Source organism: Aythya ferina (genome assembly GCF_964211825.1).
Source record: "Aythya ferina genome assembly, chromosome: 2".
NCBI lineage: Eukaryota > Metazoa > Chordata > Aves > Anseriformes > Anatidae > Aythya > Aythya ferina.
Genome location: NC_140297.1, coordinates 38,512,801 through 38,536,645, shown reverse-complemented (window position 1 = coordinate 38,536,645; position 23,845 = coordinate 38,512,801). Strand labels below are relative to the sequence as shown.

General features: G+C 39.2%; 1 protein-coding gene across 11 annotated transcripts in view; it reads left to right on the top strand.

The window, feature by feature from the left end:
* SATB1 (SATB homeobox 1) overlaps positions 1–23,845 on the top strand; it is a 93,436-nt gene that overhangs the window by 2,428 nt on the left and 67,163 nt on the right. For 4 of the 11 annotated variants that reach the window (XM_084509918.1, XM_084509927.1, XM_084509926.1 and 1 more), the window contains exon 2: positions 19,948–20,183. In XM_084509918.1, the coding sequence (XP_084366044.1) occupies positions 19,973–20,183 (211 nt within the window). In that variant the 5' untranslated portion in view covers positions 19,948–19,972. Of the gene's footprint in view, positions 1–3,838; positions 3,852–16,271; positions 16,428–16,498; positions 16,620–16,674; positions 17,058–17,196; positions 17,220–17,338; positions 17,726–19,947; positions 20,184–23,629; positions 23,737–23,845 lie in introns of those variants that run through there. The other 7 variants (XM_084509925.1, XM_084509922.1, XM_084509923.1 and 4 more) reach the window with 7 other exon arrangements.

Genomic DNA, 23,845 nt, shown 5'->3' with positions numbered 1-23,845 from the left:
AGAGGCCAGCGCTGCCTGCGGCCCTGCCAGCAGCCCAGTAGCACCGACTGCGGCCACCAGTCCCACGGGGGATGAGGACACGAAACCTTCCCAGAGTAGGAAAGTCCTGCATGGGCGCTGATATGCCCTATGTTGCAGGTTCAGGGTGGACAGGGGTTTTAAATGGGGACGACTGCAGTTTAGAAGATGTTCAGCTGAAGTCTGGTGTTCCTGAAAAACAGTAATAATAATAATAACAATAATAATAATTATAATAACATAAATCTTTTAATTGTATCGACTACAATTTTGGAAGTGATGCCACCTTTTTATTATCACTTATATTTTATATAGAAATTGTCGGATAAATTCAAAGACCTTCTTAATGCTTCCAGCTCTGTTTTGGAAAAAAAAATCAAGGTCATTACTTTATTAATAAAATAGACTGCATCATATAGAAAATTTATATTTAAAGTAGATTTCTGAATTAAAAATGGAGCGAACATGACTTATGAAATGTTTTGGTCACATTTCTAGGAACTACGCTATTTTAACGTAGATACTAGTGAAGCATTTTATTGCCTTCTTGTACATAACTGCCATTGCTCTCTCTAGATATATTTAATATATATCCACTGAAGCCACAAACTTTCCTTCCACAACAGTTTAAACACATCTGGAACATTTTACTTTCTTATAATTTATGTTAATAGATGTAGAGTGTATATACAATCTTCTCAGAAATCATTGCTTTTTCCAAAGGGGAATTTTTTTACTTTCAGTCAGGGAATATATTTATAAGAACAAAATAACTCAAAGTATAGGCAATTCTATATATCATTTTATTTTCTGTTAGATTAGGTTGATTATATAAAGCTTTCATTTAGAGCAATGGGATGATGAAATTACAGAGGAGTGATTGGCTTTTGTTTTTTCAAATGGTTCAAGTCGAGGGCTACAAAAATGAATGTTTTTGGTAAAGTTCTTTGAGTACATAATATTTTTCATAGAATTCTGACAAATTAATTTAATAGAAAAGCCACAAGTCTCTTAGCACGGGAGGCTATATTTTCAGGTAAAATGGGAGTTCTGCTTTTGCCATTATAGGCATCAGGCTTCAGTAATCTGCTCCTCTTGTGGAATGAACACTTTCTACTTAAAGCTATCATGCCCCTACTGTTTATTTACGCTGCATTAAACTGACAGCACAGCAATCAGAGGAAAAATATGACTTACTTTCCTGAAGTAAACACCAGTTTATAGGTTGGTGCATGTATGTGTATTCCTGTTGCCACTAAATAATGTCTGTCTCCATTTTAATATCTACCTGTGATGTTATCTAGGGTAGCTGACTCTTCCTCGCTTGAAATGAGGGGAAAAGAAAAGAAGGGCAGGGGAAGAAAAGAAAGTTTCCTTATCATTCCACTCCAAGGGAAACTCTGTAGAAAAGTGAATCAGTATTCCTTTCTGTGGCATGCAGGAGCCAGTTTTAAAGACACAGCATTTAGTTTTGCTTGGTGTATTTGAATTGCATCTCAAACAGGGAAAACAGAATTCCTTAACAGTATTTGTCTATCCAAGTCACTGAAATTGTATATTCAGGCAACGGCAGATTAAGGGCAGAAGCATTTTATTAATAACTGAAAGCACATATGTGTGTGTGATGAAAAATGTTCTGCAAATCTGTCACTATGCAATCAAGTGCATTTTTTAAACTTTAGTTGTCACAAAGTTGCCACCGATTCTAAAAAAAAAAAAAAAAAAAAAAAAAAAAAAAAAAGTAAAACAGTTTGATGGTTAAAGAGTAACTTACAGTTCTTATTGCTTGTTATACTGAAATTTTGCAACTTTATAAAGTCCATGTCAGAAAACCCCATTGATGTTACTTTTTATCTTGGACTAACAAGTGCAAGTCGCTGGCTCTTCAACTGGAGATAACTGCAGGTAGAGTAACTCACAATTTACGGAAAGCACCCTTAAATTTTCTGCCAGAGGGTTCCATTAATAATCTTTACCCATGAAGTATATTTTTCTCTACCATTCTGTAAATTATAAAATCTAGCATTAAGTTAGCTCATATGCCAGCTCCCATGGAAGTGGTACTGGTATCACAAGCTCTCAACAGTACCTGACCACAATTTGTAACTGTTACTTCAAAAAGGATATGATATAATGGTGCCTTCTAAAATGTAGGTGTTTTCTAACATTTGCCATCCTGTGGCATCTAACTTCACCACAGTATCACTGACACTTTATTGCTTAATTGATATCTGCTTGCTGCTTTGCAAATGTTGACTTTCTAATGGTTCCTGCACTGCATGCTCTCAATAAGTATAAATCCAGGTAGAGATTAATTTTACATGGTTTTGCCAGTCCTGATCTTGTTCACATGTCCTTGTACCCTATGCCAACTGTAATCTACCCTTGATCTGCATAATCTGGTATAGTATAGTAGGAATAGCGTAGCACCAGCAAAGTACGGGAGTGGAGCATAGTTACATACCTCAGGCACTGTCTGAATTGTAAATATCTGTTTTTAAACTTGCTGGGCCTGACTTTCCTCTCATGCACACTTGTGGATCTGTGTGGAGGTCCGTAGACCTTTGTTTTGACGGTTTTGGTTTTGACAGGATCAGTGTTAGGTGTTCAAACGGGCTGAGGGACACACTAGCATTTACTATACAACATTTATGCCAGAGTCACCTTTTTCCTATTCATTTATAATGCCAATATAATGTGATCTCAGTTTTTCAGCAAGACTGTGGGCATTGGTGTATGCCAGGATTGGCACAGGCTGTAAGAAGGCCTCCTCTCACCGGAGCGTGGGCCTGCTCCTGTCCTTAAGCTGCTGTAAAACAGCATTGGAAATGCTTTTCCACATCTGTGGGTTCACAGGAGTTAGCTCGAGCCATCTCCTGCTTTTCTGGTATGAACTGCAGGCTGGATGGGCAGAAGAATCTGCATGTGTGCAGGTGGACCTCAGTCACCTGAACTGCACCTGGGAACAAAGCTTCAGGATGGGCCACGTCTATCAGCTGTGTTGGCCTTGCATAACTCCCAGCCACTATCTGCTTTATCTCTTTCCCTTGGCACATTATGACATGATATGACCTGAGGAGATGAGGGAGGTGCTTTAAACCTAGAATGCACCTCATCTTCCCAGGATCCTGCTCTGACAGGATTTATTTGGCCAGCAGCAATCGTTTGTGCGTCGTTCCACTTGCTGCTCGGTATAAGTGGTGATGCAGTGGGATCATGTATACCTGGAGGACTGTCTCGTAACCTTTTCTGGTGTCTGGAGTCCTGGTCTTGCTTTCAGTTCTGACACTGACAAGGTGTGTGGTCTTGGTAAAGCACTGACCATGGCACATTTGCAGCCCTTTATGTCATGAGCCTGTGAGTGCCAAAGCACTCGTAACTTTGTATGAAAGAAGAGGAAGCTGCAGCACACAATCTCTCTGTAAATGTGGCCTAAATACGCCTCTGGTTTATTTACCCCTCTTTGGAATTAGCAATATATACATTTCATATATCACTGAAATATTAATTAATTCTTTATATTTGTAAATCGGTCCCAGAATGGAAGACATTTTTACAGCACAAGTACAAAGAATTGCTGCTCTGAACTCCAGCCCACATGCAAAGGTTTGACAAAGGTATTTCCTTTTCAGTAACTTCGCTTAGAATATGTCTAGTTGTAATGAAAAACATTTGCCATAAACAGAATAAAAATTCTAAATATGCCCTAAGTATTCCCAATTTTAACGCATCAAATAAAAGACAGAGAGGAGTGGAGAGCGTGCGAGACTGTGCATGCATGCAAACTCAGAGAGGAACTAAAGGGAAAAAAAAATGTGGGGAGAAATTTCAGAGTGAGTTTTACAATGTTTATAATCAAAGATTAAATTATTATTTATTTATTTTTTTGTAGAGCTGTATTAGAATGACTTTAAATCATTAATGCTTTTCATCATAGGTGGGCTTCCTTGATAAATGTAAAAAATCTTGAGAATAATTAGAGGCATCTTAAAACTTTAAAAATGACAGTTTTAGCTTCTAAGGATTCATTGTAATATAATAATACTGTATGCTTTTTAGTGTTACTTCTGCACTAGACATTTAATTACAGTCTTTGTGAGACATGTTATCTGTATAGTAACCAGTGCATAAAAAGAATGATATATACTTCTACATACAAGCTCTTGCTTGCCAGCTTTCTTTTTAAGATTATAGATTAAGATCTCCAATCCAGAATGTTCATGTCTTCAATCAAAACAACTTAATTTTAGACAATTTTCAGGAGGAATGGGGCATTCATTGTAAAAATATTTCTTCTCTCATTACTTTTCTTTTTACAGTAATACTTGAACGGCTGTTTAACAGCGGTTTTGGTTTGTTTTTTTTCTTTTTTTTTTCCTGTGCGAGAGCTGAAAGCCAGCATTTCTTTGCTTGTTCAAAGGATAGATTACAGATCATCAAATGAAAAAGCATGTTTAACTTGCATATTGAGACAGAAGATTCAAAAAAAAGTAAGAGTAGTTAGGTAGGGTTTTCATATGTACAGCTTAATGTTTGAAGGAAATTTAGAGCTTGCTTTCCCTGTGTCAGTTATTCAATATTGTCTGATATGTGTTGTGGAAAATGTAAATCTCTGGAATTCATAACTTGGTCCGTGCACGGCTGTGGAATAGGGAGTTTGTTTGCAAGGAAGATCAGTTAAATGAGAGTTTTCCTTGTGCTATATTTGCAGATTCCGGTAATTGTGCAGCATGTGTAGGGTGCTGAGCTGTGCCCGTAGTTCTCATTCTGCACTTTGGTCATTTGCAGGACTGGGCACAATGGGAACTGCATCTAACCCCTTCAGAGCAGATCTTTCCAATTGATCAGGTGCAGGTCCTCTTTCAGGTTTTTCTTTTTTTTCTTCTTAAGTAGAATTATTGTTCAGGAATACCACAATATTGGAGTAGGACCCCTCATTTCAGTACTCTTTATAAGAAAATCTCACGGTGAAATCAATCAACCAAAATCAATCTCTGTCCCCTTGATTCTACTGTATTGGGTTTCTTTTTCTTTCTTTTCTTCTTCATTTGACTTGCTGAATACCATAATCCTTTTGGCCATTCCTGAAGGATTTTGTTATCATCTTTTTAAGATAAAGGATGTAATAATTATGTAATAACATTTTTGGATTTAAAACTTGTGATTCCACTAGTTTATTTGGATTGCATGTCCTATGAGAAACTGACTTCTGCATTACCAATTAAAATGACTATTAGGATATGCATAGATGCAGTTATTATTTTCTAAGGACTCCAGAAGAATTTCCTAGATGCCATGCCAGCAAATTAAACTGCTAGAACTTTTTTATTTGTGTGGCATGATGAAAGATATGCCTTAAGACACATTATACTGTCTGATAAATTGCATTTCTAAACAGTATTTCATATAGGTTCTGTCTCTTTAAAAATGCAGTCTCCTCTATTTGCCCTATTAATTGTTGATATGTTGCCATCCACGAGACAAAAATTAGAGCTGTAATTAAATAATCATGTGATGCTCCTTAGTGCCAGTGAGAGCAAACTCATTTTTCCAGGCCCTGATGGTCACTGATTATTGTATTACTACTGGCTTGCTTTATTTTTTTTTAATGGCTCTATATTGCTGGGTTACCTAACCACTGCCCTTCTTTTCAAAATTAAAGGAATTGAAGAACATTAAGTCACTTAATTGGCCAGTGGTCTATGGGGACACAAAGTAGTCATACCTTCTCTGCTTTTTGGTCACTCAATTGGTTCTACTGGGAGAGCTACATCAGTGGTGTGGTTGCGTGCCATTTAATTTACACTGGTGTTTTGGCTGGGATGGATGCATATAGGGAATGCCAGGAGAATTACAAAAGGAGCAGGGTATTAAAATTCAGAAATGATTAAAATTGAAATAAAAGGATGCTGCTTCTTTGCCAGTACTCTGGCAGTCATAATGACACATAGAGATTAGTTTCCACCTTCATCTTTTCCTTCTTTCTCATTTCCTCTTGTTTATTGTTGACACATTTTCCTTATGTCTCTGCTTCTCAGCGCTTTTTTTCACTGTTACATATTCCTACTTTTTCTCTTTCCTTAAGCATGGAGAAGCTTACTTAACCTTATTATAACAATAACAGAATAGGTTATTAATATTTAATATGCACATGATTAAAATTTCTCTCTTAAACATAGGTCAGCTCTATTATTAACTGACATGTTATTTTTCATTAAAAAATTTTTATTCTGCCCTTACGGTTTCTCAAACACCCTTTACTTTGGTGGTGATTTAACACATAATGTTTAGAAAACTGTGTTAGGCTAGTGAAAAAAAAGAACTTACCAGTCATGGATAATCAATTATGCATGAATTCAGATATAACAGATGGAAACTGGTGAGTTAAAGTTTCTCTTTAGCTTCATGATTTTTTTGTTTTGTTTTTGTGACACCTGTCTCTTATGTATAGATAAACATCTAACATAGCATACTGCTTTTCATGCATCTTTGTGTTTTTTTCATTTGGGGGGTTGTTTTTTTTGTTGTTGTTGTTTCTTTTTGTTTCTGTTAGTGTGGCATAAACTCATTTTCCTCTGTTTCTAACTTACTATTTTTAATTTGTTTGTCTGTTGGCATTTCTATACTGCCTTACTTTTCTAGGGCCAAATTATCCTGTGATGATAGCACTTAAACTTCTCATAAACTACACAGTGTCATTTAACCTTAAAATTGTGTCAGCGTGATATTTTAAATTATATGAGTTCACTTCTGCCTTTAGCTGCTCATGGCCTATAGTGTTACGACATGAAAGCAACAGGGTAGACTATGGCTGTGCATATGTATTCATATATGCATATGCACACATTCTTGTGATTGTGATACTTATATAGGCGTTCCCTCCGAAGGCATTAATTAAATTTCTTTCAATCCTTTGACAATGAAGCAGATTGCTTTACTGCTTTTTATTAAAAACTTCAGTATGGACTGGGCATACAATTTCTTTTGGTCATGGAAAGATTTTCACAGGCCTAAATCACGCAAAAGACAATAATCCTTTGCTACGTGCCCACAGCAACAATCAATTGGTATTATGTAAAAGAAGAGCTACATATATTTTTTTTCTCTCTCTTTTTTTTTTTTTTTATATAGAAAATTCTAAAAGAGCTTGATGCATGTGCTTGGATGAGTTTACAGATGTGAGTTTACAGTTTTTTGTGTGTAGTTCCTTCCTGGTGGCTTACTGGGGGATTCTTGAAATTGTCCTGTGTTTCAGAAACGCAGGGGTAAGGTGATTTGAACATTCTTTTTCTGTGCCTGCAAAAGTTCGGAGCATTTCTTTACCTGGCTTCATCCACATTTGAAGCTGCACATTTTTGGACATGGTGCAGGGAGCTTTTCGATCTATGAAATAAAGATTAGTTGATAGGGAATGCACCCCATATTTTTCATGAATAAAAAAATTCAAAATTTCTTGTGAGCATGTTACGTACACTTTTGAAGAGAAAATTGTACTACAGGAAGGAGTTTGTAATACAACCTGCCAGGAATGAATGATATTGAAAAGAGTTCCTTAGAAAATGAACATGGACATTTTTGGACAATGTGAAAATAATTGATTTCAAATGTTATTTCGCCTGTCACCGGTGGAGCTCTGGTAGGAATCTTCATGTGCATGCCTCAGCTTCCCCACACGCTTCTTCCTCAGCTATTATGTCAACATCAAATACAAACTTTTCTCCCAAATGTTTGTATGTAGTTCGGAAATATATATATATATATATATATATATTTACACACGGGCATTTTGTTCTAGTTCTAGAATAAATGAACTGTCATGAATATTAACCGCATTTTGCCCTAAAAATGTCATATTCTAGTGGGTTCCCAACTTCTTACCCATGTCAGCCCATTTTCATTGTAGCTGATAGGTAGGAAATCTAGAAATGTAGTTATTTTAGCAAATAAATGCATTAAATACTGGAGCACACTTTTGCTACAGTTTTTATTTTATTTTATTTTATTTTATTTTATTTTATTTTATTTTATTTTATTTTATTTTATTTTATTTTATTTTATTTTATTTTATTTTATTTTATTTTATTTTATTTTATTAATCAGGACAAATATTTTGAACAAGTTACTTGGAGTAACATTTTAAAGTGACTAGTTTTTGCCTTCTGTTGTTTGCGGTTAAACTAAACATACACTGATACATGTATAGATGACCTTTATCGTAGTGACACTGAATATGATAAACGTTTTTTGTTTTAGCACCCAGATATTAACAGGTACCTTGTTACTTAAAAGAACTGTGAACATTAACAGCTAATTGTTCCTGAAAAGAACTGTGAAAAACTCATTCATTTAATCTTCATTATTGTGGAATCTTCTGAGTTTGAGATTGGAACAAGTCCTAGAAGAAAAAGTGAATTCGGCCAAAACCACCAACTTTCAATTTGTTTTACACCAAAACCACACATTTTGCATGTATTTTATGTACAATGAATATTGACTCCTGTCAAGTTTGGCCGTAATTAGATGCACAGTTTTACTTAAAAGGTTTTGAACTTTAGAAAAAGTCTAGAAGAACCTGGGCAGAGTTCTGAGTTAACAATGAAACTGGAAACAGGACATTTCATGTGGTTTTGGGTTTCATAATGAAAGTTTGACATAGTTCAAGTCATCAATCAGTTCTAACCATTTCCTTAGACTTCAACTCTTCCATATTTTCATTTTTTATCAGTAGATTTTATTTATGCTATCAGGTCAAAGAAAAAGATGATAGTTTGTCATGGTGGCGAAGTGTTCCAGTAACGAATCAGTGCTCTTTGAGCTCACAGAAAGCACCTGAACTCAAGTTAATAATGCTTGAATAGTCCTTCTGTAGCGCTAACCGCAATGGTTCTGATTTTCTACCATACCGTGCAGTTTTGCTTGGGTTGTGTGAAATTCATCCTCACTCAGAAGTGTTGGATTAAACTTCTGAAACTTCTGTATGCCCAAAAGCTTTTTTTTTTTTTTTTTTTTTTTTTTTTTGACTGGGAAAGAAACACAGAGGTTGGAGGTGATGGAAAAGGAGTCAGGAAAGCACCTGCCAACACCGCAAAACACTTTAGAGTTAGCTTGGTGTAACGTTGCTTTTAACAAGCAAAACTAACTGAAACTCTACTAGTTTATATGTCTGGGGATCATTCTTTACATAGTATTAAATTAATAGAGCTTCTGTTCAGGCACATCCCTAAAATAACTGCTTATCAACCAACTCTTCTTCCAGGTAAAAATTATATGACCATGTATTTCCTATGAGTTACCTAGTGTTGTGATGATCAGGGTTTTACAGGAACTATTCTCTCTTCTTATTCTCTTATCTTGTATTAAATATGTTCACATGATAGGCCTGAAAATTATACTTCTTTGGAGAAAGTTGGGAAATAAGTAACCTGCAAAACACACATTTATAACATAGGCTGATCCTAAGATGCTGGCTTTCCTCCTTTCTTCCAGCTGCCTAATTGCATTAAAACTAATATATAAAACTCTATTGCATTTTTTTGCTTGTTGTTTTTTGTGGAAGTAGTTGGCTGTAGCTGCCACATGGAAATTACAAGCGTGACTCATCAAGGATTTAGTCTACTATTATGGATAGAAAGGGATATAGTCTAAAAATGTTATTTTATTTTATTTTATTTTATTTTATTTTATTTTATTTTATTTTATTTTATTTTATTTTATTTTATTTTATTTTATTTTATTTTATTTAAGTTGAAGCTTATTGTTTGAAGTAGTTCTGAAATCCGTAATCATAAAAATATTGGCTTATATTAAATACCACATAGTATTTGTGGAAGTTGCAATGCTAATAATATACTTAGGGAATGAACTCAGCTTGTCCGCAGAACAGGTAGAGATTGGGCAACTACAGAGTAAGAATTATATGATTAATCCATTAATATTCATTAATGAATGATTAATGCTCCGATCTTTTATGGGAATGTGGACACCTGTCTATTGCAGTTTCAACCAGCTAGGATTCCTCGTGGCAGGCAGAGGTGAAAGACTTTCTATTCTCATTAGCAGTCATGTTCACCCTTCACTTCCTCCACCACGCCAAACAGTTTTATTGGCTTTTTCTCTGTTATCTTCTTCCAGTAATTTGCCTCTCCATGACTTTTTTGGCAGCAAGAGGCAAACCTAAATGACTGTTGGGACCACATCAGCAAATGTATGTATTTACTTCAGTTATACCTTCATCCTAGTCAAAATAGATGTAGAGCTATGAAAGGTGCTTATGCAAAATGGTGCAGTAGTTTGACTAAAAGTAATTTGTTTTATCCCAAACCTCATTTTGCATATTCCTATTCAATTCTATTTTTAAAAGAAAATTCCATCATTGAAATACACTGCATAAAATGTTTGTGGGAGTAAACGAGCCTCGTCACATAGGCAATCAATAGGGAGATGTCTGTTTGTATATGATTTTACATATCTGCAAGCAAGCGGAGACATCCAACTACAAAATACTGCACCATGGGACATTGTGTAGATACCTGATACTTTCCAAGGGATCTGGGGTCCGTAAACTAATGAGTGCTCTACATGTAGCCATATATGTAGGTTTTTCACCTCTGGCGAATATGGTAAGGATAATTTACTTCACTTAATAAGCAATTAAGTGCAGTTCAATACAGCTGACTCCTGTAAGTTAAATATCCATTTTACGTAACTGTTTCAGGACACTGTATGTGAGAGAACACAAACGAGCAGAAATTGCTCATGCAAAATGTGAGAGGGGACGACAGCTTGTGTGCGATGCCTTTCAGTGCTATGAATTTCATTTCATAGCACTTTTGCTTTTTGACAGGCATACTATCCAGGCTGGGGCAGGTTGCAGTCAAAAAAAATCTAGGTTGGTATGTAACTTCGGTGCTCAGTGTGGGGGACGTCGGTGAATGCCACAATCCCCATCGGTGTGCATCAAGAGCTCGAGGCGCGTGAAAGTTGCAATTGCCGCAGCCAGGTCAGCTGTGGGTTGTGTGTGGTCGGGCACCTGCAGTTGTTCAGGGCAAAACGGAGGGGAAGGCAGTCAGCAGAGACTGAGAAACACCTTCAGTTAGAGGTACAACATTTGGAGGGCTTCAGGACTGAGTCCACAATGCAGTGGTGACCATGCTGGGGCTTGCACAGATGGCCAGTAAAGGGCAGTAGGATTTACCGGCGCTATTTCCCCCTAACACTTCTGTGTACCCCATGCAGAAATTAGGCACAAACTGCGAGGGAGCCATCCACCTTTTGGCCATAGATGTTTCCCTTCAGAAAGTCAGGCACTGGTATTTTCATTGCCTTGCGGTCCAGCAGTTACCACTAGCCATAGATGGTCCCTCACAGCGTGGAAAATACTGCTCAAATTCTGAGTAAAGCGAATTTCCTGACAGTCCCGCTGCTGCACAGCTTCTCTGCATCACCTCCAGCACGGGCGGGAGCTGACGAGTTACCCAAATGGCTGCAGAGTTGTCAGAAATACATATTTACAAAACCCAATCAGCCTGATCTCCCCAAAGAAATCTGATAAAAGAGAATACACAGCCATGCTGGTTTTACTCTGCTGCCAGGTCATTTCTGTTTGTATTGCACAAGAGCCAAGCCTCAAGATTTGGGCCCGTATTTCCTAATTCATTTTGAACAAGAAAAGATTGGAATGGAGACCTTAGAAGGCACCAAGGCAGCATGCCACACTGGAGAATTTGTTTTGTTTTGCAGCCACTGAGACCGCTGCTCGAGAGTTAATTCATGGTGGGGGTGAAGAAACACAGTCCAACTTTATAACTATTTGTCTTATTTCAATGTAACCTAGCACAAAATGCATTTTATATATAAAAAAAAAAATACAGTGCAACAACTTTATTAAGGATTAATAAGCTTTATTAAGCGTATATTTGTTTGCTGAATGTTGACTAGAAGCTATGAAAAATGTGATGTTACTCTTGCTGCATGTTTAAATGATTGCCTGCATATGTATCCATGACAATATCTATTCATCTTCTGTTCTTTATATATGTTTTTATTATAAATATCTTTCTTCTAGTGGAACATTTTAATATCAAAGTTGACACAGTGAAGTGCAAATTGGAATAGGTCAAATGAAAATCAGATATCTGTATCTTGAATTCATTCCAAGTAGTTGCGTATTGATAAGAGAAATCTGCTGCCTATATGCCAAGACGCAGCAGCCCTCAGTTACCCATGCTTTCTAGTTACAGCACAGGTTCCACGCTCCACCTCCCAAGTCTGCAGTAAACACTTTACCAGACATAGGTGATACACAGAAATTAAATTAATCCATGTTGCAGGGAGTTTGTAGGGCTTAGTACATATATGCAGCTTCAAGAAGACAGTGATTTTCCGTAATCATTTATCTCAAGCATAGGAAGCATATGCATGATTATATAATTAACAGAATATTTGTTTGTCAGTGTTTGGTTAGTGTGCATAATAATATCATTATTAGGCCTTCTGTGCTCCTGTATTATCAGATTGTTATCTCCCTGCTCCTTTAATTCTCTGTCTCTGCTTTTTAGATTAATCACTTTGTTTTACTCTGAACATTTTAAGGGTTTTTTGACCACGGAGGGAATGGTTTGTGACACCAAGGCAGAAGTTATTTTAGAACAGATTCTAATCTTTTTGTTTTCTTGGTGGTTGTTATTGTCATATCTGGTAATCATTCTTATAAAGTGGTGTTTTAGTCCCGAATCTTGTTCCAAATCATATTTTTAAATATCAGATCTATTCTAACCAGCTCTGCATCCCTCAAATTATCTTCACTGCATCCCTCAAATTATCTTCCTTTTTCTCCATTGCACTGCAGGAAGCACGCTGCCAGCTGAAACTCCCTCATCTTTCATGTTTTTCTTCTTTAGTGGTCAGTCTTGCTAGCTACTAGTTTACTGCATCAGACTTTCCAGGAAAAGATGAAAACTGATACAATATTGATATTTTCCATTGCGCTCATGAAGTTTAACTTCAACTAGTAAACACCGTCTTTCCTCCAATGGTTCAAATGTATCGGGAAATAATTTTCTTTCTTTCTTTCTTTCTTTCTTTCCTTCTTTCTTTCTTTCTTTCTTTCTTTCTTTCTTTCTTTCTTTCTTTCTTTCTTTCTTTCTTTCTTTCTTTTTCTTTCTTTCCTCCTTTCTTTCTTTCTTTCTTTCTTTCTTTCTTTCTTTCTTTCTTTCTTTCTTTCTTTCTGTCTGTCTTTCTTTCTTTCTTTCTTTCTTTCTTTCTTTCTTTCTTTTTGGAGAGACTGAATAATATTCAATCTATCGTCTTGGAAAAAGATGGGTTTCTAAATAAACAACCTGCAAGACAGTTATCCCTTGATCATATGTTATGGAAGATGTCATCTACATTTTCCCTTGTTTTTCTTTGTGAAATGTGTTTTTTGTTTTTTCCCCTTTTAAGCACTCTCGGTAACGATCTTAGTAACCTTTTTCAGGACATGCAACATCTGTACAACTTTTCATGTTTCCTATGTATTCCACCTCCACTTGCTCTGAATAATAGCATTATGTAACACTGTACTCATTTTCAAGCATTGCATTTCTTTGCTTCTGAGATTATAATCTATTTTGTGTGTTGCTGAATATGATAAATATTTCATGTATTTCACCCTATTACCATTTTCTTTTTTTCTGTACACTGTTTGTGCTTACTTTGGTGAATGTCAGCCTGTTTCTTTACCCGGTCCTGATACATTCCTCTTGTTTTATAGTAGTACGCGTAGTGATAATTCTGTTCTTCATAGATTTGATTTGCCTTCCCTTTGCTCAGAGGCCATGCTATTTTGCGTACTCTACAACTGTTATCAGTCTCCCCGCTTGCCTACTTTTGCTTCTGCATCAAGTTTGTATGTGCAGGTCGCTAATTTTTTTTAAGTTGCTCCCCTAACTATTTGGGCTTTATACCCACCCGCGCAGCAGCTCGCATTTCTCTGGTTGGTGATGCAACGCCCCTTGTTAGACACAGCGCCTTCAAACACCATGCCCTTTATCAATAAAGAACTTTAATTTTTCTCTTATCTCGCAGCCTGTACAAACTTGTTGCGTTCAAGTTCGGCTAGTTGGGTTACTTTTTCTTTCTTTTTTTTTTTTTTTTTTCGTGTTGTTGTTGTTTTTCCGAGTGCATTGTGGGAAGAAGTTACGGCTGGCTGCCGGTTATTTCTGCTGTCAGCGCGCTGCCACCTTCCAGCCCTCGCCTTGCGCTGGTGGCTGCGGGTCCCGCGGGGCGGAGGCGCTGCGGGGACCCCTCTGCCCCGGCCCGGGGCCGCCGCTCGGGGCACCTCGGCCCGGCCCGGCACGGCTCGGCTTGGCTCGGCTCAGCCCCCTCCAAAAACCAGCACCGGGGGTGACCCCTCCCGGGACAGGGCTTAGTGGGGGGCTTCTCCCAGCCTTTTAGGAGAGCCGGGGGTGAAGCGGGGAGGGACGGGGATGGGAGGAGGGGGCAGAAGTTTGCTCCGCTCCCCCTCTCCCCACAGCCCCCCCCCTCCGCCGTGCACCTGCCCGCGCAGGCTCCGCGGGGCGGGGCAGGGGCTCCGCGCCGTGCCCACGCCGGCAGGATATTGTTCGGCCTTCATCCCCGCCCCTCCTCCTCCTCTTCCTCCTCCTCCAGCAGCTCCCCCCCACACACACACAGCCGCAGGCCCCCCATCTGCCGCCTGCGGGGTGAGGAGGGGGGGGGCAGCTTGCGGCGGTGTCTGCGCGGCCCTGCGCGGCTCGGCGCGGCGGGCATTGTGCGCGGCGCAGGCAGGGCCGCCTCACCCGCAGCCAGCTGGCTGCAAATTCGTGCGCGCCCGGAAGCCGCACGCCCTCTTCCCCCGGCCCCCCCCCCCCCCGGGCCACCCCCGCGCACCTCCCGGAGCCCCCCCAGCCCGGCCCGGACCCCCCCTTCCACCCCCGGTGCCACCACCTCTCCTCTCCCGGCCCTCCACTCCCCCCCCCTCCAACCTCAGCTCCCCGGCCTCCCCTCCCCCACGCCTCTCTCCTTCACCACCACCTCCTCCTCCTCCTCCTCTGCCACTTTCTCTCTCTCTCTCTCTCTCTCTCGCTCTCGCTCTCTCTCTCTCCCAGGACGCGTCGGATGATCCGGGGCCGCCGGGGAAGGGCTCCGGGCAGCAGCGGGGAGGCTGCGGGTTCCTCCTCCCCGTTTCGGGGCTGTATTATTATTAAAAAAAAAAAAAAAAAAAAAAAAAAAGCGAGCCGGTGGCCTCGGTGTTATTTTGTATTAAAATGAGGAGGAGGAAGAAGAAGCAGCGGCAGCGGCAGGAGCGGCAGCGAGCGGTAGCGGAGAGGAGGCTCTGAGCAGGGGACGGCGGCGGCGGCAGCAGCAGGAGGAGGAGTAGTGATGAGTCAACTAATAATTTAATGGGGACAGAAACAGGGAGAGAGAGAGAGAGAGAGAGAGAGGAGGGGGGGAGAGAGAGAGAGAGCAGAGCCAGGCAGCTCCGTCCGGGGACACACACACATACACACACACGCACACACAGACACAGAGCCGTGTAACATCCAGCAACAACCACCAAACCGGCCTAAATAGCAGCCCTCCTCAGCCAGCCAGGGGAAACGAGCATTAAAAAAAAAAAAAAAAGCAAAAGCAAAAAAGAGAGAGACCAAAAAAAAACAAACCCCAAAGCCTACCATTATTATTCTTTTCCAATTATTATTTTTTAATATTTTTTTTTTGCTGGTTTGGTTTTTGTTGTTGTTGGCTTTTTGCAGCCTTTCTATTTTATATTTTTGCCCCCTTGCGAGTAACTCTTCTTGGAGTTACCAGATTTTTTTTTAATATTTTTTATTATTTTTTCCTTCGCAGAAAGACAGAGAGGTTTTGATTTTTTTTTTATTTTTTTTTTATACAGAGGTTTTTGTGATTTTTTTTTTTTTTTATTACAATTTCTCCCGGTTTTGGACTCGGAGGGGGAGTGAAACCTCGTCACTTTTTGTAGTGGTGGTGGTGTGCCTTGTTGTGTGTGTTTCCTTCCTCCCCTCTGTTCTTTTTCTCTCTCCCCTCCTCTCCTCGCTCCCTCTCCCCCCTCTCTCGCACAACAGCCCCCGGTAAATGAGAGGAGACAGGTCCTCTCTGCCTTTTTTTTTTTTTTTTTTTTTTTTTCCTCCCCGGACCGCAAAGGCGAGATTAAAAGTGGCATTTTAGTGCCTTTTCCTGCAATTTTCTCGACACTTTTTTTTTTTCTCTCTCTCTCTTTTTTTTTTTTTTTTTTTTTTTTTTTTTTTTTTTATCTCCAGTAGCGATCTCTGGGGCTGAGGTTTCCGCAGAAAGTTTGGGGGCTGTTACGGTGTGTATTTTGGCGGAGGGGGAGGGGAGCGGGCTCCTTCTGTGTGTGCTGCTCCTCTGGGTGCCTATTGGAGAATAATAGTGTAAGTGACAACCTAGAAGTAGACTTTCTGCTCTTCACACTGGATAGAAAAGCTGCCTTTTTTTTTTTTTTTTTTTCCTGCTTTGATTTTTTTTTTTAATCACCCCCCTTTCTCACTTGCTCCTGTATGCATTGGTTTTATTTTTGAAAGGATAGCTAGACTTAAGTCACCCTCCACCCCAATTTAAACCTGGTACTTTATTTTTTTTTATTATTATTCTTAATTCCTCGTTTCGAGCGTTACACTTGTCTGATCAATTCGCTCTCCAGCTTCTTCTTCTGTTGCTAAACCTTGAAAACGGGCTCTCTCTAAAGATATTTAATATAGATATTTTATTTTTTTGCCCATTGCTTTTTTTTTTTTTTTTTTTCTCTCTCTCATGGCTACTCCGTTTCTCGCTCTCTATTTTTGCCCCTCCCCGCCTAGAGGAAAATAGCAACAAGAAAACAAGACAAATAAGCGAATATTAGGGGAAGTAGCCCTCAGGTCTGCTGCCCCCCCCCCTTCTCTCCCCCCCAAAAGGGGGGACCTAGAAAACATCAGTCTTGAACTTCTTCCTCTTCAAGAGCTCGGGCTGCAAAGGAAACCTCCTTTGTTTTTGTTATTTATATGCTGTCAAGTTTTGAAGTGGTGAGTTTCGGGTCGGTTTTGCTAATTTCACTCCGAAAACTGCAGTGTTTCTGTTTCTAGATAAGTACTTTGCTTCTTTGTCTCTTTAAAAGGTCACAGCGAAAGCTTGGCCTGGATTGCCAGAGCCATATGGAACGGATAAGTGCGGAGCCTCTCGCAAATGTGATTATGGGGTTTTATGGGGGAGGGAGGGAAGAGGAGGGGAAACGACTGGGGAGGGGGCTGGTTCAGGAGGAGAGGGAGAAATAAGATAATAGCGGCGGGGCTCCTCCATCGCGACAAAAGGAGACGCGGCACCGGCTTCTCATTGAGAAATCGCGCGGTGGGGCCGTACGCGTTACGCTGGGAAACCGTGCCTCGAAATCGGGCTCTGCTCTGAACGCCTGTGCCGAGAACTTGTAGTTGTGAAAGATGCCGAAACGCGAAACCCGGGGAAACTCTTGGCCTGGAAGCGGAGGAGATAATAGTTCCTCCTCCCTGCAAGCCCTCTCTCCCTGGGCAGGCCACGCTGGTTGTTGCTCATCACTATTCCAGGCTGAGGTTTCAGTGAACTTTAGCCTTGGGCATGGAGTTTAAATGAGTAAATTAGGTGTTTTATGTGCATGTAATTTTGCTTTGTAACATAAAGCTTTTTACAAGATGACTAAGCGGGGAGAGGATGCCGATGGGTGGGTATTCTAAGGCCAAGCGAAAATGACCCATTTGGTGTTTTGGTTGTAGTCAGGGTATTAACTGAGCTGTGATCTATCACTTTTATGCACTGTACATGATGTAGTGCCATTCTGACTCATGATGACTAGATACTTTTTGTAGCAAAGAGCCTTGGTGCATTAGAGTGCTTCCGAAGTTGCCAAAAGTGATGAGGATTTTCTCGTTCAAGGCTTCTTTATTATTATTTAACACCCCCTCCCTTTATTTATTTATTTTTTAATTCCCTTATTCTTGAGAGAGGGCAGTCTCAGAAAAGCAGCCCTATAGCACGTTAGCATCGTCAGAAACATCGGAAGATGTTAACGGTTTGAGACTGTAATTCTTTCCTTAGACTGCAGTTAACACAGTAAAAGGAAAAAAAAAATACTCTCTTCAGAAAGTGGCTAAAATAGGCATGTTTACCATTAATGAGAGACACGACCTAAAACAGATGGGATCAAGATGAACGGGAAACCTTAGCATGTCACCTTGCAGCATAAGGAAAAATGATTTTCTAAACTTTAGCTATTCGCTGGCATTCTTTAGGTTGCTCGTAAACATTCACATTAATACATTACCTCTTTCTTCACCATATCCGGAAAAACAGCGCAGTGTTCACGGGAGAAAAAAATAGTTTACAGAATTGATGTATATACCAATGACATAGAGTAGTATATAAAAAAAAATAAATAAAATCCCAAGATATTTAGACTTTAATAGCTTTGCTATGAATTGTGCAGAAAATGTGTTGAATTACTAGGCAACTGAAAGAAAGTAGCAATTATCAGATTCGCACCAGTCTTTCTAAATATGACTTCCCCAGTATTACTATTTGTGCTCGGTAATGTAAATACTAGTTCATAAATTAATGTCTAGTCACCTGTCCTTAGTGATTATCTTATATGCATAACATAATTGTGAGTGTAGTCACACCTTTTCTCCGTCAGAGAAAGGTAGGGTAAAATCCCTAACAATCATAACAGTATTGATGAATGAAATCATAACCAGAAAGATGTCTCTGTTCTCAGCAACTGATTGCCTTTCTACTTGGTAAAATTGATTCTGACGAGTGACAAAAATCCTTGAAATTTACTCCGTTATGTTCTAGGCTTGGGGGATTTTTAATGATTTCACTGGAATTGTTATTCATGGACTGAGGTTTCAAAAGTTTATAAAAAGGGAAATATAAGCATGCTAACAAATACCTTTTCTTAATTTGCTATTGAAATTACTTCCGTTTTTTGGTTTCACGTAGCTGTGCCAGTGTGTAACTTTGCTTTGCATCACCAAGGGATTCTTTATTTTTAAGGGTTTCAAATGTCTTGTCAAAATTGTGATTTTTTTTTTCAGCATTGTGTTTTGTGAGATGCTGGTTTTCTTCCTTCTCCTTCTTCTATTTTTTTTTAAAGAAAACAAATTACTCTTTAACCGTTAAGGCTTAACACCTTTAAATTTTCATATGCTTATCTTGAACTTTGCAAAAGTTGATAAACTTTCTGTATAAAATCAGTTGGGCGACTCAAAAGCAACCACCTCCCGCCACTGCTTTCTGAAGTTGAATGTTAAATTGTCAAATTCTCTTCTAATTTTTATTCTCAAGGTGTCGGGAGAAATTGTGAATGGCCAGTCTTCTACTTCACTAATAAATCTGTTGCTTCCTCAGCTAAAGTTTTAACAATCCCTCTATTGTTGTGCATCCATTTTTTATCAAGTAGACTGAGAATAGTTTCAGGAGAATCTTTTTCTTTCTCTCTCTGCCTGTCTCTCCCCTTCTCTCTTTCTCTCTTTAACACAATAAAAACACCCAGGTTTAATAACAGCCCCTTCTGTGAGATTTGTAACAATAGCTGTGTTGGAGTACATACCTTGACAAACATCATCATTTATAAGAGTCTTAGTACCTCTCAGATTTATAATAACTATGAAGATTATTTTTTTTTAAGGGGTACTCTAGTTGGCTTTTTAAAAAAATAATTCCATCAGATTACGATGCTATCCCTCTGTAAACTGGGGTATGGGGTCATTTTTGGAGAATAAGTTTGTATCTTTTAAAAAAGGCATCTTCTCCTAGTTAAAATAGTTATTTGTTCTTCTTTATGAGCTTATGATACATATATATCTCTGTACATGTGCAGGCTGTGTACGTATACATATGCGCACACGTGTACAACATATATATTTTTTTTTTGAATCATGGCAGGTGATCTTTAGAGGCGGGACTGAGTATGGATCATTTGAACGAGGCAACTCAGGGGAAAGAACATTCAGAAATGTCTAACAATGTAAGCGATCCGAAGGGTCCACCAGCCAAAATTGCGCGCTTGGAACAGAATGGGAGCCCATTAGGAAGAGGAAGACTTGGAAGTACAGGAGCTAAAATGCAAGGAGTGCCTTTAAAACACTCTGGACACCTGATGAAAACTAATATTAGAAAAGGTAACACTTTTGTTAATTCTGCATTTGAGAAATATGAATTATAATATTGGGGGGGGGGGGGGGAAGAAGCATACTTTTGCAGACTCTACTTCATTTATATTTCAGGATTAAATCTCCATTCTAAAATACTGTATATTCCCAACTCTGATATAAATCACATTTGGGAAATGTAAGCTTCATGCTTGGGTGGAGCATCTTGCTTTACAGGGTGGAGTCTGATTTTTGTTAAGGTAAAGGCTAGCTGCCCTGATTAAAACAAATTCCTACATTGAAATAGAAGTAATATAATGCATTAATTCTTTGAGGAAGTGTTGGTCTCAGAAACGCAAAAATATGTAAGAGCAAATACCGAACCCCTGAAACAAATTCTCGCCTTTCCTCTTAATGATGGTCCAAGCTTGGAAGGGCAGCACTATTTCCATAACAGTTGCAAGTTGGTTGAAAGGAGAGTGTATAAATCTTTAGGTATCACATTGGAAAAGTCATTTATGATGTCAATCTTCGCAGTTTATTTTCTTAAGTACAATTCATTATTGAACAATGAACAACTTGGGTGTCATATTTTTCAGTGGCTGGTTTGCTGTAATTAGACATTTACACAAGGAAAAGGCACATTTAGAATCACTGATGTTTGTATATAGATGGCTTTTGTTTGCATTAAAAATACTTTCAATGGACAATAATCTATAAATTTTACATACCATAATATAGAAACCTTTTTTACCATGTTCTGCAGGCTTGCTAATTTAAATAAAAAGATGTTGTATGTAATTTGGCATTTGTATTAAAACAGCCTCTACTTTTCTCAGTATAATCAGTATATGTTTGTAATCCAGATTTTTCTTGCATTTGCTAAGCAAAGTGCAAAATCCAACCAAGACTATTAAACGCACAAAGTTAGAAGGCAGAGGAATTTCATTGTGTCTGATGCATAACATTTATCGTACAATCATTTATTTTTTCCTCGGTTTGGCGAAAACAAAGAATATATTGATCCTGAAATGAACAGACACAGCAGTCCGTATTGTTAGATCTTTATCTATTAAAAATGGAAAAACAGCACTTCAGCAAATTCTTTGGCCTCTGCTCATGATTACCCTATTTATTGATTGTTTGCCAAGAATGTATGCATCTTAAGAAAGCCAGGGTAAGAGCATTAAAAATATAATTTATTACGGCTTTTCAAGCAGAGTGCATTAATATTGTACAGTGAAGCAGTGGGGCTATATAAAAAGGACTTTCTGACGCCTGCAAACATATAAGTTCCATAAATTCCTAAATAGGAGATTTCAGCTGTCTCTGGTATTATGTGATATTTGCACAGCAAACTTTAATGCCAGGACAGTTTTAGACAAGGATTCTACAGACTTCACTGCTCCTTATGGCAGACGTGCTGTTTACACAGACTCGTAAACCTTCAGCAAAAGCTCTAACACTGCCTTCAGGTTTAAATCATGCTGTATTTTTAGCAGCGAGCACTGACCAGTGCTCTCCCCTTTAATACTAGAAGGTTATGGAGTTGCTGCACTTGGAGGTCTTGCCAAGCACTAGCAGGAGAGATCAGCCAGCTGAGGTTGTGCTCTCCTGTACAACATTTTTCACATTAACAGAAGGACACTAGTGACAGTTTGCTAAAAGATTTAGTAGCTTGATTTGTAGTCAGATGATACTTGTGTCACAGTACCAGGATCCACCTTTGCTAAGCTACTCTGGACATCAAAATTTGTCCAGGAGCGTCTCCTGTTTTGTTTAAAGTACTACATTTTTCAGAATGTTGTAACTCCTGAGACCGCATACCTCTCAAAAACTGTGCTGACATGCAATGCAGTACCTGTGCATTGCTAGTTTTGTGTCTGATCATAACCTGATTTGTAGGAACTGATAAGGAGAAAGACAAATCTGTCTTGGCTGTTTTTGAGTGTATATGCACTGTTTGCTAAAATGAAGCTTTGTTTACATTTCATCTTCAGGTATTAGCAGTGAAACCACTTAAGAATTTTGAGCTCTTTCTTTCAGTCAGATGGTAGCAGGTGAAACATCAATTGTAAGAGTGTGAAAGGAAGGGGGGGAGAAACAGCCAAAACCTTTCTGCAGATGAAGTGTGTGTGTGTGTGTGTGTTGGAAAGCTCTCCACAGCTTAATTAAAACCAATGAAGAAATCACCAGTTTGCACGTACTGCTCTTGCTTTGGTCTTCTCTCCCTTCCTGACCAGTCTCGCTGAGATATAAAAAAACAAGACACAAACACACACACACACACACACACACACATACACACACACACAAAGGAAAAAAAAAAAAAAAAAAGAAAAAGCTCCTTCCTGCACTACATAAATATTGGCAAGCTTTTAGTCTTGTCTTTCATGCTGAGCCTATTGGGCAAACTGGAGTGAGTTTGTGAGCTTTTCCAAGCGAGCCTGAAGGGGTTTGTTTGCCAGAGATTGACTCTCTGGTGAACAGATGTAGTTTAAATATACAAGCTTAAAAGGTATCTTTTTTACTGTGATTTCTTGCTAGATGTTATGGTACAAGTCAGCGGACGTGATCTTAAAACATTTCTGTTGTCAACAGTAAATCTTCCTTTTCAGCTGCAAGATGCCTTGTGCACCGGAGCAGGTTAGGAGGCTCTGTCAGTCTAGAGGGCAGTGGTTATAGAGGCATTAACATTGTAGGACTAATTGGAGTTCCTGGGTGCCCTGTTAAAATAACCCTTGTCATCATTTATGCTAAAGATGATACCCCTCTGGCAGGCTGCCATAAGGCGGTTCAGTACATCTGCTTTTAACCCTTTGGCTTTCTGTCGCCGGGAGATCCTAACCTGGGACAGGGCTGGGGCAGAAGGCTGAGGGGTGAGGTGCCTCTGGCAGGCTGGGAGGGGTTCTCTCAGCGTCTGGAAACCCGGCTGCCGGCCGGGATGATTTCCCCAAAAAAGCCTGGGCTGTTCGTTAATTTTCCTGTCTGCTGTCAAAAAGGAATTAAAAGAATAAAATAAAATCCAAAAGGAAGGGAAAGAGGTGGTTTGCTCAGTATTCTGCGCGGCAGAGGGAAGGGTCTGTTGTGAAATGCTACAAAACTAGAAATTAGTAATTAGTTTCAGGCATACCGAAATAGCAGTGAACATCAGGAATGTTGAATGTAAGTGCATGAGGCAACAAAAAGAAAGCCCCGGCTGCAGGTACACTACTCAAAACTGAATTGAAATCACAGTTTGTTTCTTAAAGATGTGAGTGAAAGCAGTGCTCAAGTGCACTCAATGAATGAGGCATGAATTAGTGTTAACTTTTGCCTTGATTCCTTGTGTGCCCTTTTCAGAGCAAATGTATAACATGCGAGGTGATTTGTTGTTGATGCTGAAGGTAATGAAATATTTTTGGCAGAACCGAGAAAGTTTTAATGTTAACGAACAAAATTATGTGGCTGGTACTAAAATGGCATACACTGAAGACATCTGCAGTGTGTATTTAGGTTCTCGTGCTGCCTGCTACTCACAACAAATCAGGCAGGACAGAGAGAATCAACTTCTCTTCAGTCAACCTTGTGATTTCTATAGCAGGTAATTCTTTCATCTGTACCCCATCAAGGAAGGTAAATTTGCATTTCTGCTTTTCATAGAGAGGGGTGTTTTGCAGAACTTTCTCTTTTTCGGGGAGAGCGAAGGGAAA